The sequence below is a fragment of the Octopus sinensis genome, linkage group LG2, assembly GCF_006345805.1.
Source record: "Octopus sinensis linkage group LG2, ASM634580v1, whole genome shotgun sequence".
Taxonomy (NCBI): domain Eukaryota; kingdom Metazoa; phylum Mollusca; class Cephalopoda; order Octopoda; family Octopodidae; genus Octopus; species Octopus sinensis.
Window position 1 is genome coordinate 205,190,473 of NC_042998.1, and position 14,489 is coordinate 205,204,961.

Here is a 14,489-nt window from a genome sequence, read left to right on the forward strand (position 1 = left end):
ATTATTTCATGTGTTGGTGAATTGTTTAACGTGTTGGTGAATTGTTTAATGTGTTGGTGAATTGTTTGGCATATTGGTGAATTGATGTATTGGTGAATTTTTTAATGTGTTGCTGAATTGTTTAACATGTTGGTGAATTATTTGATGTGTTGGTGAATTGTTTAATGTGTTGGTGAATTGTTTGATGTGTTGGCAAATTGTTTAACGTGTTGGTGAATTGTTTGGCATGTTGATGAATTGATGTATGAGCGAATTCTTTGAAGTGTTGGCAAATTGTTTAACGTGTTGGTGAATTGTTTGGCGTGTTGGTGAATTGATGTATTGGTGAATTGTTTGATGTGTTGGCAAATTGTTTAACGTGTTGGTGAATTGTTTGATGTGTTGGCAACTTATTTGTGTTGGTGAATTGATGTATTGGTGAATTGTTTGACGTGTTGGTGAATTGTTCGTGTTGAATTGTTTGACGTGTTGGTGAATTGATGTATTGGTGAATTGTTCGATGTGTTGGCAACTTGTTTAACGTGTTGGTGAATTGTTTGATGTATTGGCAAATTGTTTGTGTTGGTGAATTGTTTGACGTGTTGGTTAATTGATGTATTGGTGAATTGTTCGATGTGTTGGTGAATTGTTTGACGTGTTGGTGAATTGATGTATTGGTGAATTGTTTGGCGTCTTGGTGAATTGTTTAACGTGTTGGTGAATTGATGTATTGGTGAATTGTTCGTGTTGAATTGTTTGACATGTTGGTGAATTGTTTGGTGTGTTGGTGAATTGATGTATTGGAGAATTGTTTGATGTGTTGGTCAATTGTTTCACGCATTGTTGAATTGTTTGACATGTTGGTGAATTCTTTGTGTTGGTGAAATGTTTGACATATTCTTGAAGTGGTTCTTGTGTTGGTACATTGATGTATTGGTAAATTGTTTAACGTGTTGGTGAATTGATGTATTGGTGAATTGTTTGACGTGTTGGTGAATTGTTTGATGTGTTGGTGAATTGTTTAATGTGTTGGTGAATTGTTTGGCATGTTGGTGAATTGTTTAACGTGTTGTTGAATTGTTTCATGTGTTGGTGAATTGTTTACGTGTTGGTGAATTGTTGATGTGTGGTGAATTGTTTATGTGTTGGTGAATTGTTTGGCATATTGGTGAATTGATGTATTGGTGAATTTTTTAACGTGTTGGTGAATTGTTTAACATGTTGGTGAATTATTTGATGTGTTGGTGAATTGTTTAATTGTTGGTGATTGATGTATGGTTGAATTGTTTGATTGTTGGCAAATTGTTTAACGTGTTGGTGAATTGTTTGGCGTGTTGGTGAATTGATGTATTGGTGAATTGTTTAACGTGTTGGTGAATTGATGTATTGGTGAATTGTTTGAGTGTTGGCAACTTGTTGTGTTGGTGAATTGATGTATTGGTGAATTGTTCGTGTTGAATTGTTTAACGTGTTTGTGAATTGATTGACATGTTGGTGAATTGATGTATTGCTGAATTGTTTGATGTGTTGGTGAATTGTGTGACGTGTTGGTGAATTGTTCAACGTGTTGGTGAATTGTTTGACGTGTCGGCAAGTTGTTTAATGTGTTGGTGAATTATTTGATGTGTTGGTGAATTGCGTAACGTGTTGGTGAATTGTTTGACGTGTTGGTGAATTGATGTATTGGTGAATTTTATGATGTGTTGGTGAATTGTTCGTGTTGAATTGTTTGACGTGTTGGTGAATTGGTGAATTGTTTGATGTGTTAGTGAATTGTTTAACGTTGGTGAATTGTTTGACATGTTGGTGAATGATGTATTGTGTTTTGTGAATTGTTTGATGTGTTAGTGAATGTTTAACGTATTGGTGAATTGTTTGACATGTTGGTGAATTGATGTATTGGTGAATTTTTGATGTGTTGGTAAACTGTTTGGCGTGTTGGTGAATTGTTTAATGTGTTGGTGAATTGTTTGACGTGTTGGTGAATTTTATGATGTGTTGGTGAATTGTTCATGTTGAATTTTTGACGTGTTGGTGAATTGATGTATTGGTGAATTGTTTGATTGTTAGTGAAGTTTAACGTGTTGGTGAATTTTTGACATGTTGGTGAATTGATGTATTGGTGAATGTTTAACGTGCTGGTGATTGTTTAACGTTTTGAATTGTTTAACGTGTTGGTGAATTGTGTGGCGTGTTGGTGAATTGTTGGCATGTTGGTGAATTGTTTAACGTGTTGGTGAATTGTTTGACGTGTTGGTGAATTGTTTGATGTGTTGGTAAATTGTTTAACGTGTTGGTGAATTGTTTGGCATGTTAGTGAATTATTTGATGTGTTGGTGAATTGTTTAAGTGTTGGTAAATTGTTTGGCGTGTTGGTGAATTGATGTATTGGTGAATTGTTTGATGTTTCTTGAATTCTTTAACGTGTTGGTGAATTGATGTATTGGTGAATTGTTTACGTGTTGGTGAATTGTTTGGTGTTTTGGTGAATTGTATTGGTGAATTGTTTGATGTGTTGGCAAATTGTTTAACGTGTTGGTGAATTGTTTGATGTGTTGGTGAATTGATGTATTGGTAAATTGTTTAACGTGTTGGTGAATTGATGTATTGGTGAATTGTTTGATGTGTTGGTGAATTGTTTAATGTGTTGGTGAATTGTTTGGCATGTTGGTGAATTGTTTAACGTGTTGTTGAATTGTTTCATGTGTTGGTGAATTGTTTAACGTGTTGGTGAATTGTTTGATGTGTGGTGAATTGTTAATGTGTTGGTGAATTGTTTGGCATATTGGTGAATTGATGTATTGGTGAATTTTTTAACGTGTTGGTGAATTGTTTAACATGTTTGTGAATTATTTGATGTGTTGGTGAATTGTTTAATGTGTTGGTGAATTGATGTATGGTTGAATTGTTGATGTGTTGGCAATTGTTTTAACGTGTTGGTGAATTGTTTGGCGTGTTGGTGAATTGATGTATTGGTGAATTGTTTAACGTGTTGGTGAATTGATGTTTGGTGAATTGTTTGATGTGTTGGCAACTTGTTTGTGTTGGTGAATTGATGTATTGGTGAATTGTTTGATGTGTTGGTGAATTGTTCGTGTTGAATTGTTTAACGTGTTGTGAATTGATTGACATGTTGGTGATTGATGTATTGTGAATTGTTTGATGTGTTGGTGAATTGTGTGACGTGTTTGTTAATTGTTTGGCGAGTTGGTGAATTGTTCAACGTGTTGGTGAATTGTTTGACGTGTCGGCAAGTTGTTTAATGTGTTGGTGAATTATTTGATGTGTTGGTGAATTGTGTAACGTGTTGGTGAATTGTTTGACGTGTTGGTGAATTGATGTATTGGTGAATTTTATGATGTGTTGGTGAATTGTTCGTGTTGAATTGTTTGACGTGTTAGTGAATTGGTGAATTGTTTGATGTGTTAGTGAATTGTTTAACGTGTTGGTGAATTGTTTGACATGTTGGTGAATTGATGTATTGGTGAATTGTTTGATGTGTTAGTGAATTGTTTAACGTATTGGTGAATTGTTTGACATGTTGGTGAATTGATGTATTGGTGAATTGTTTGATGTGTTGGTAAACTGTTTGGCGTGTTGGTGAATTGTTTAATGTGTTGGTGAATTGTTTGACGTGTTGGTGAATTTTATGATGTGTTGGTGAATTGTTCATGTTGAATTGTTTGACGTGTTGGTGAATTGATGTATTGGTGAATTGTTTGATGTGTTAGTGAATTGTTTAACGTGTTGGTGAATTGTTTGACATGTTGGTGAATTGATGTATTGGTGAATTGTTTGATGTGTTGGTAAACTGTTTGGCGTGTTGGTGAATTGTTTAATGTGTTGGTGAATTGTTTGACGTGTTGGTAAATTGTTTGATGTGTTGATAAATTGTTTAAAGTATTGGTGAATTGTTTAACGTGCTGGTGAATTGTTTAACGTTTTGAATTGTTTAACGTGTTGGTGAATTGTGTGGCGTGTTGGTGAATTGTTTGGCATGTTGGCGAATTGTTTAACGTGTTGGTGAATTGTTTGACGTGTTGGTGAATTGTTTGATGTGTTGGTAAATTGTTTAACGTGTTGGTGAATTGTTTGGCATGTTAGTGAATTATTTGATGTGTTGGTGAATTGTTTAATGTGTTGGTGAATTGATGTATTGGTGAATTGTTTGATGTGTTCTTGAATTCTTTAACGTGTTGGTGAATTGATGTATTGGTGAATTGTTTAACGTGTTGGTGAATTGATGTATTGGTGAATTGTTTAACGTGTTGGTGAATTGTTTGGTGTTTTGGTGAATTGTATTGGTGAATTGTTTGATGTGTTGGCAAATTGTTTAACGTGTTGGTGAATTGTTTGATGTGTTGGTGAATTGATGTATTGGTGAATTGTTTGATGTGTTGGCAAATTGTTTAACGTGTTGTTTAATTGTTTAGCGTGTTGGTGAATTGATGTATTGGTGAATTGTTTGATGTGTTGGCAAACTGTTTAATGCACTGGGGAATTGTTTGACGTGTTGGTGAATTGTTTAACCGACGATGATGATGATGATGATGATGTTGGTGAATTGTTTGGCGTGTTGGTGAATTGTTTGATGTGTTGGTGAATTGTATAACATGTTGGTGAATTGTTTGGCATGTTGGTGAATTGTTTAACGTGTTGGCAAATTGTTTAACGTTTTGGTGAATTGATGTATTGGTGAATTGTTTCATGTGTTGGTGAATTGTTTGACGTGTTGGCAAATTGTTTAATGTGTTGGAGAATTGTTTGGCATGTTGGTGAATTGTTTAACGTGTTGGTTGAATTGTTTCATGTGTTGGTGTATTGTTTAACGTTTTGGTTAATTGTTTGGCGTGTTGCTGAATTGATGTATTGGTGAATTGTTTGGTGTGTTGGTGAATTGATGTATTGGTGAATTGTTTGGCATGTTGGTGAATTGTTTAACGTGTTGTTGAATTGTTTCATGTGTTGGTGAATTGTTTAACGTGTTGGTGAATTGTTTGATGTGTTGGTGAATTGTTTAATGTGTTGGTGAATTGTTTGGCATATTGGTGAATTGATGTATTGGTGAATTTTTTAACGTGTTGGTGAATTGTTTAACATGTTGGTGAATTATTTGATGTGTTGGTGAATTGTTTAATGTGTTGGTGAATTGATGTATGGTTGAATTGTTTGATGTGTTGGCAAATTGTTTAACGTGTTGGTGAATTGTTTGGCGTGTTGGTGAATTGATGTATTGGTGAATTGTTTGATGTGTTGGCAACTTGTTTGTGTTGGTGAATTGTTTGACGTGTTGGTGAATTGATGTATTGGTGAATTGTTTGATGTGTTGGTGAATTGTTCGTGTTGAATTGTTTAACGTGTTTGTGAATTGATTGACATGTTGGTGAATTGATGTATTGCTGAATTGTTTGATGTGTTGGTGAATTGTGTGACGTGTTGGTGAATTGTTTGGCGAGTTGGTGAATTGTTCAACGTGTTGGTGAATTGTTTGACGTGTCGGCAAGTTGTTTAATGTGTTGGTGAATTATTTGATGTGTTGGTGAATTGTGTAACGTGTTGGTGAATTGTTTGACGTGTTGGTGAATTGATGTATTGGTGAATTTTATGATGTGTTGGTGAATTGTTCGTGTTGAATTGTTTGACGTGTTGGTGAATTGATGTATTGGTGAATTGTTTGATGTGTTAGTGAATTGTTTAACGTGTTGGTGAATTGTTTGACATGTTGGTGAATTGATGTATTGGTGAATTGTTTGATGTGTTGGTAAACTGTTTGGCGTGTTGGTGAATTGTTTAATGTGTTGGTGAATTGTTTGACGTGTTGGTGAATTGTTTGATGTGTTGATAAATTGTTTAAAGTATTGGTGAATTGTTTAACGTGCTGGTGAATTGTTTAACGTTTTGAATTGTTTAACGTGTTGGTGAATTGTGTGGCGTGTTGGTGAATGGTTTGGCATGTTGGTGAATTGTTTAACGTGTTGGTGAATTGTTTGACGTGTTGGTGAATTGTTTGATGTGTTGGTAAATTGTTTAACGTGTTGGTGAATTGTTTGGCATGTTAGTGAATTATTTGACGTGTTGGTGAATTGTTTAATGTGTTGGTAAATTGTTTGGCGTGTTGGTGAATTGATGTATTGGTGAATTGTTTGATGTGTTCTTGAATTCTTTAACGTGTTGGTGAATTGATGTATTGGTTAATTGTTTAACGTGTTGGTGAATTGTTTGGTGTTTTGGTGAATTGTATTGGTGAATTGTTTGATGTGTTGGCAAATTGTTTAACGTGTTGGTGAATTGTTTGATGTGTTGGTGAATTGATGTATTGGTGAATTGTTTGATGTGTTGGCAAACTGTTTAATGCACTGGGGAATTGTTTGACGTGTTGGTGAATTGTTTAACCGACGATGATAATGATGATGATGATGATGGTGAATTGTTTGATGTGTTGGTGAATTGTATAACATGTTGGTGAATTGTTTGGCATGTTGGTGAATTGTTTAATGTGTTGATAAATTGTTTGACCTGTTGCTGAATTGTTTGACATGTTGGCAAATTGTTTAACGTTTTGGTGAATTGATGTATTGGTGAATTGTTTCATGTGTTGGTGAATTGTTTGACGTGTTGGCAAATTGTTTAATGTGTTGGAGAATTGTTTGGCATGTTGGTGAATTGTTTAACGTGTTGGTTGAATTGTTTCATGTGTTGGTGTATTGTTTAACGTTTTGGTTAATTGTTTGGCGTGTTGCTGAATTGATGTATTGGTGAATTGTTTGACGTGTTGGTGAATTGTTTGGTGTGTTGGTGAATTGTTTGATCTGTTGGTGAATTGTTTAACGTGTTGGTGAATTGTTTTACGTGTTGGCAAATTGTTTAACGTGTTGTTGAATTGTTTGGCATGTTGGTGAATTGTTTGATGTGTTGGAGAATTGTTTGGCATATTGATGAATTGTTTGATGTGTTGGTGAATTTTTTAACGTGTTGGTGAATTGATGTATTGGTGAATTGTTTGATATGTTGGTGAATTGTTTAACATGTTGGTGAATTGTTTGACATGTTGGTGAATTGTTTGATGTGTTGTTGAATTGTTTGATGTGTTGGTGAATTGTTTAACATGTTGGTGAATTGTTTAACGTGTTGGTGAATTGTTTGACGTGTTGGTGAATTGATGTATTGCTGAATTGTTTGATGTGTTGTTGAATTGTTTAACGTTTTGGAGAATTGTTTGACGTGTTGGTGAATTGTTTGATGTGTTGGTGAATTGATGTTTTAGTGAATTGTTTGATGTGTTGGTGAATTGTTTAACGTGTTGGTGAATTGTTTGACATGTTGGTGAATTGATGTATTGGTGAATTGTTTAACGTGTTGGTGAATTGATGTATTGGTGAATTGTTTGATGTGTTGGCAAATTGTTTAACGTGTTGGTGAATTGATGTATTGCTGAATTGTTTGATGTGTTGTTGAATTGTTTAACGTGTTGGAGAATTGTTTGACGTGTTGGTGAATTGTTTGACGTTTTGGTGAAGTGTTTAACGTGTTGGTGAATTATTTGACGTGTTGGTAAATTGATGTATTGGTGAAATGTTTGATGTGTTGAAGTGTTTAACGTGTTGGTGCAGTGTTTGGCATGTTGGTGAATTGTTTGGCGTGTTGGTGAATTGATGTATTGGTAAATTGTTTGATGTATTGGGAAATTGTTTGATGTGTTGGTGAATTGTTTGACGTATTGGTGAATTGTTTGAAGTGTTTCCATGTGTATTTGTGTATGAAGTTGACTGACATGTAATTTTTGAACCTGTGGAAGGCATACTAGATGCCGAAATACTGTTCAACAAATTTCACATGATATGGTACTCTTCTATTTATTTGTGTATTATTATTATTATTATTATTATTATTCTGGTGAGTTGGCAGAATTGTTACCTTGCTGAGCAAAATGCTTTGCGGTATTTTGTCTGTCTTAACATTCTGAATTCCAACTCCATTGAGGTCAACTCTGCTTTTCATCCTTTCACACCAGAGAAAGTACCAGTTGTGTTCTGGCATCAACTACCCAACCTCCCCCAAAATTTCAGCTCTTGTTCCTGTTATAGAAAGAAGTATTATTATTTATTATTATTATTCGTAGTAGTAGTAGTAGCATTAAATGTTTATTACAATATTTGAACATTTCTTTTCAGTTTCAGTTTGTGAATTCATTCCTGTCTCTGTTTTACATCGCATTCTATCTGCAAGACATGGAACTCTTGAGAGAGGTGAGTGCCAGTTTCTGTAAAAGTTAAGATAAAAGTTGTTTAAAAGCCAATGCAATGCAAACCGGAATATAGGAGTGAAAACAGAATAACTGTTTACACTTTACCTTAGAGTTTTCAAGAAGCATTGTCTGATATACAGGGGTTGGACAAAATGATGGAAACACCTGGCATCATAGAATCATAATTTTGAAATATCTGTAAAACCATCAAAAGCTTGTTTATTTTTATGTTTTTTGATTTATTATTAGTGTTGCTTAATATGTTTGGCTAAAATTGCTGTTTCTTTTCAGGTATCATCAGAAAAAAGGTAATTAAAATGCATTAAAATGACAGATCTATTAGACTTTCAAAGAGGTCAAATTGTTGGTGCTCGTATGGCAGGCGCTAGCGTAACGGAAACAGCCGAAATGTTTGGTGTATCAAGAAGTACTGTCTCGAAAGTAATGACAGCCTTTGAGGAAGAGGGAAAAACCTCCTCGTCAGAACAAAACTCCGGAAGGAAACCAAAACTTTCAGATAGGGACCATCACACTCTTATGCAAATTGTTAGAAAGGATCACAAAAGTACAGCTTCCAAAATTATTGCAGACCTTAATGATCACCTTGAGAAACCAGTTTCTGCAAAAACTGTTCGTTGGGAGCTGGGTTTCACAGGAGGGCTGCAATCAGAAAAGCACTACTTTCAAAAATAAACATTGCAAAGCATTTAGAGTGGAGCAAAAACCTACAGAATTGGTCCCTAGAGCAGTGGAAGAATGTTATTTTCCTGGACAACCAACCGAGTATAAGTGTGGATACAACCAATAGAAGCATTTGATCCAGACTGCCTTCTTCCAACTGTTAAACATGGAGGAGGATCTGTGATGATCTGGTGGCAGGAGGGCTATATCTTGGGAATCTTCTGGCCCAATGGTTTCCCTTCATTGCAGAATTAAGAGTCAAGACTATTTACGCATTTTATCTGATCAAATTCATCCTATGGTTGTGGAACTGTTTCTGGTGGGAAACATCTTTCGGGATGGTAATGCACCAATTCACACAGCTAAAGTTGTTACTGAATGACATGAGAAACATTCTGGTGAAGTTGAATATCTTATCCGGCCACCACAGTCTCCAGGTCTCAATATTATTGAACATGGTGTATTTTAGAAAAGCAAGTAAGGAGTCGATATCCTCCACCATCATCACAACAAGAACTGGAGACTGTTTTAGCTGAAGAATGGACAATAATTCCTTTGGAAACAATTCAAACTTTGTACGAGCCCATACCTCATAGAATTCAAGCTGTAATTACTGCCAAATGCCGTCCCACTCCATATTAAAATAAATTTGTTTGAAATTTTAAGGTGTTTCCATTATTCTGTCCAATCCCTATGTGTGTGTGTGTGTATATATATATATATATTAGAAAAAATGAGGTAATCAGATCGGATGGTTCATATTTATAGATATTTATTTATATATTACATTTTTTACATATATATCATATCATTCAGATCATATCATTCGGATTAGCGCTTTCTCCCAATCCAGTGGGGTTTTCAAATCAAATCAAATCAATTCCTTTGTGGGGAATTTGAACTATTATAGTTTCGTAGTAGTGGGGAGGAATAAGACAGTATAAAAGGGTGAGGAGGAAGTGAGACAGAGAAAACATGTGTGTATGTGTATGTGTGTGTGTGTATGTGTATGTGTGTGTGTGTGTTTGTATCTGAGAGGGAAGAAGAAGTATTATGTGGTTTTCTAAGAATTTTGGCTCTACTCTCTGTCCAGTCTCGTGTCACTGAGTGTGTGTTGTGCGTAGGCTGGCCGGACAAATGTCATTTGGGGTCACACTTTCTATGATCGTTTTGTGGAGGTGTGTGTGTGTGTCCGTGTGTGTTTTTGTGTGTGTGTGTGTGTGTCTCTGTGTATATATATAGATAGATATAGATATGTGGATTCACCTCTATTGCTGTGTTTAGATTTAAGGCTAACCTTTAGATCTTTCAAATTCTTCAGTGACTAGTGATGGCATTCATCATTTCCTTTTATCATTTCAGCAACTGATGGCTCTTCTAATAATGCGCCAAATTATCGGAAATGTGAAAGAAGCTTTGTTACCATATCTGATGTGGCACTTTCGTATGATAAAAGCCGGACTGATCACAACAGTGGAATCACCAGAGAAGGAATGTGGTGAACTTCCATTAAATACAGAGAATAAAAAACCCTGCAACTCTGAAGCATCGGCGGAAGAAGAGGAACATCTCACTCCAGAGATGACCAACACAAATGAAACGGCTGATCAGCAAGAAAGCAGTGAAGAAAAAACTGCAGGGAACAATCCTGAAAATGAAGATGAAAAATCTTTGATTGGGGATTTGTCTGACAATAGGGACCGTATGGAACTGCCCCCTCGCAAAGCTTCAGCTGGGAACTCACCGAGTCAAGCTGAAGTTGAAAGTACGATGAGTGAGGTAAGAACTAGATATACATTCACCACCACCACCACCACCACTCCCAATCTACCACCACCACCACCATACAACCATTTCTTCTTCACATACTTCAAAATACCAATCCTTCTGTGACGAACCATAATATTCACCAAACACCCCAATCTCCATTTTCTGACTACATACATTCTTCTCTCTCTCTTTCTCATCTTCTCTCTCTCTCTCCCCCTCATCTTCCTTCTTCCAAATATCAATATTTGTCTTCTTTCTGAGTGTTGCTGACCCCTATCATGTCATCAATCCTTAGTATTTTCTTATTCGTTTTTGGCCTCTCAATGTCCACTTTGTGTCCCCTAACCTCTCGCTATATTTTCCCTTACAATTAACCCCTTAAATACAATCCCCTCTGTATGTACACCATTCCAATTCCTTCATATATTTCCATGCAATTACTAATCCAACACCCTTCAAATTTATAAAGACCCCTAACTTTACTTCAACTCTATCAAGGTTTTTTTTACTCTAGAAGGAATTCTGGACCCTATAACTATAAATTTTCCCCTCTGTCCCTAAATCATCAAACTTCATCAAAATCCTTCCTGGTTTTTGTTGTTGTTTAACCCCTGGCTAACCCTTATTCAGCAGACCTATGATCAAAGACATTCCAGCTGTGACCATCTCACCCTTTCAGATTATAATTATTATGTTCTGCAGCCAAAAAAATCTCACATACATCATTCATGATAAACACTTCAGCAGCAAACACCATTGTGCAATGCCCCAGTCCAAACCAGAATGGTAACTGGAAAGAAATGGTAAAACATTAGCTTGGTAAAGATGCCATTACCATCATCTGCCTAACTTTCCTAGCACCACACTAATGGTCATGTAAAGTTTGGGAGGTTTTTCCTGCCAATAGGACAGCAGAACATAATTGAAAGGGTATTTGGCTGCTATTGCTAGCAGATCAACCATTGCAATATAGATCTTCATGGTTTTGTTCCCACCTTTAGATTTTCCTAAACTTTTCTACAAATAACAAAAATCCATTTTTCATAGAAATTAATAATAAAGATGTTTCGAGTTTAGAAAATTTTAACCATGAAAAGAAAGAACTCCATCGTCACATATGCTGCAGTGATGCGGTCTGATAGGAGACATGGTTATGTATGTCTCACTTGGAACCAACCAAAAATTTCTAACATTTTCTAAGTCAATATTGTAAACCTCTTTGAGACGCTTCTCCTCCACCGCCACCACCACCACTAATGGACAACATAGAAGCTCAGTGATTGATTTGTTCTTTCATTCCTAGTTTTCCTTTTCTTGCAGTATGAAGACACGTTTGAAGATTATTTGGAAATGTTCATCCAGTTTGGCTACGTGACTCTATTCTCTTCCGCTTTCCCCCTCGCTGCCCTCTGCGCTCTACTCAACAATGTCATAGAAATTCGCTCGGATGCATTTAAACTTTGCATGACTTGTCGGCGTCCTTTCGGCCAACAAGTTGAGAATATTGGAACCTGGGCTGTAAGTATTGCCAAACTCTGTGATTACTTCTTGTCAGTTTTTCTCTTCAACTGAATTCTCAAACTTCCTCTTTGCCTCTGATTCTTCTAAGCCTGTTGTTTCCCTATCATCCTTCAAACCGTTTCTATATTGACCTCAGATATTTCTCTACAACAGACTTTTAATACAATTCTTCCCTACTGTTCTACCACAACAATGTGGTGGTATTGTGGTTGAGAAGCCAAACCATGTGGGTTCAGGTTCAGTCCCACTGCGTGGAACCTTCAGCCTTATGTGTATGTATATTTATATATACATGTATTTGTATGTATGTGTCATCATCATCGTTTAATGTCTGCTTTCCATGCTGGCGAACCAGATGGCTGCACCAGGCTCCAGTCAGATCTGGCAGAGTTTCTACAGCTGGATGCCCTTCCTAACGCCAACCACTCTGAGTGTAGTGGGTGCTTTTCACGTGCCACCGGCACAGGAGCCAGTCAGCCAGTACTGGCATCATCTATGCTTGAATGGTGCTTTTTACGTGCCACCAGTCAGGCGGCACTGTCATTCGGCACAACGATTTTACTTGCCTCAACAGGTCTTTACAAGCGCAATATATATAATATATATATATATATATATATTTCATCATCATCGTTGTTTAACATCCGCTTTCAATGCTAGCATGGGTTGGATGATTTGACTGAGGTCTGGCGAACCAGATGGCTGCACCAGGCTCCAATCTTGATTTGGCAGAGTTTCTACAGCTTGATGCCCTTCATACAGGGTACAGTGCTGAAAAAGTTCCTGGTTTTGAGGGTCTTGCGAAAGGCCTGGTTGAAGGTGCACACTTCAGAGTTCTTTTACTGGGCTTAGAAAACCTGAAGGACCACTGAAATAAGTTCGTTAATTTGAAAGAATATGTTAAATAAAATCATAATTAACTGTTCTTGTATTCTCTTGTACCCAAACCCAGGAACTTTTCAGCATCCCCTCATATGTATATGTGTGTGTTTGTATATATATATATATATATATATCATCATCATCATCATTTAGCGTCCACTTTCCATGCTAGCATGGGTTGGACGGTTCAACTGGGGTCTGGGAAGCCAGGGGCTGCGCCAGGCCCAGTCTGATCTGGCAGTGTTTCTACAGCTGGATGCCCTTCCTAACGCCAACCACTCCGTGAGTGTAGTGGGTGCTTTTTATGTGCCACCGACAACAGGTGCCAGACGAGGCTGGCGAACGGCCATGATCGGATGGTGTTTGTTACGTGCCCACAGCACGGAGGCCAGTCGATGTGTTATGGTTACAGCCACGTTCGGATGGCTTTATATGTGCCACCGGCACTAGTAACACAAAAATGCAAATTCCATGATGTCATTTTCGATTTTGATTTGATTTGATTTTCACTTGCCTCAACAGGTTTTCACAAGTAGAGTTATGTGTCCCAAGAAGGAAGGTATGCACAGGTGGACTGACTATGTCTCAGGTAGGGGCCATGGGTTATGGCCTCACGTGTCCCGCCGGGTCTTCTCGCGCACAGCATACTTCAAAACGTCTCGGTCTCTGTTCATTTCCTCGGTGAGACCTAAAGCGCAAAGGTCGTTCTTCACCACCTCGTCCCAGGTTTTCCTGGGTCTACTTTTTCCACAGGTTCCCTCAACCGCTAGGGTGTGGCACTTTTTCACACAACTATCTTCATCCATTCTTACTACGTGTCCATACCAGCGTAGATGCCTCTCTTGCACACCACATCTGATGCTTCTTAGGTCCAACTTTTCTCTCAAGGCACTTACACTCTGTCAGGTATGAACACTGACATTACACATCCAACGGAGCATACTGGCTTCATTTCTTGCGAGCTTACGCATATCCTCAGCAGTCACGGCCCATGTATATATACATACATATATATACACACACACATACACATTTACACACCACAGATTCTTTCTACACTTGGCACAGGGCCTGAAATTTTGGGAGAGGGGGGCCAGTGATAGATCGACCCTAGTATGCAACTGGTACTTAATTTATCGACCCTGAAATTATGAAACGCAAGCTCGACTTCAACGGGATTTGAACTCAGAAAGTAAAAGACATGAAACACTGCCCAGCGTGTTGACCATCCTGCCAGCTTGCCACAATATCAGTTTGTCCCTGGTATAGCTTGACAATTGGTGTTGGTTTGTTCACATCCAAGATGCTAATAGGTAATTATCAAACTTTAAAGAAAAAAGTCCTGGGGTCAATTTCTTCGACTAAACCTTTGAAAGCACTGCCCCAGCATGGCCTTGGTTAATTGGCTGAA

General features: G+C 37.2%; 1 protein-coding gene across 1 annotated transcript in view; it reads left to right on the forward strand.

The window, feature by feature from the left end:
• LOC115230528 (anoctamin-8-like) overlaps positions 1-14,489 on the forward strand; it is a 132,401-nt gene that overhangs the window by 113,258 nt on the left and 4,654 nt on the right. The window contains exons 10-12 of the mRNA XM_036500777.1: positions 8,151-8,225; positions 10,268-10,684; positions 11,996-12,238. Of these exons, the coding sequence (XP_036356670.1) occupies positions 8,151-8,225; positions 10,268-10,684; positions 11,996-12,238 (735 nt within the window). The remainder of the gene's footprint in view (positions 1-8,150; positions 8,226-10,267; positions 10,685-11,995; positions 12,239-14,489) is intronic.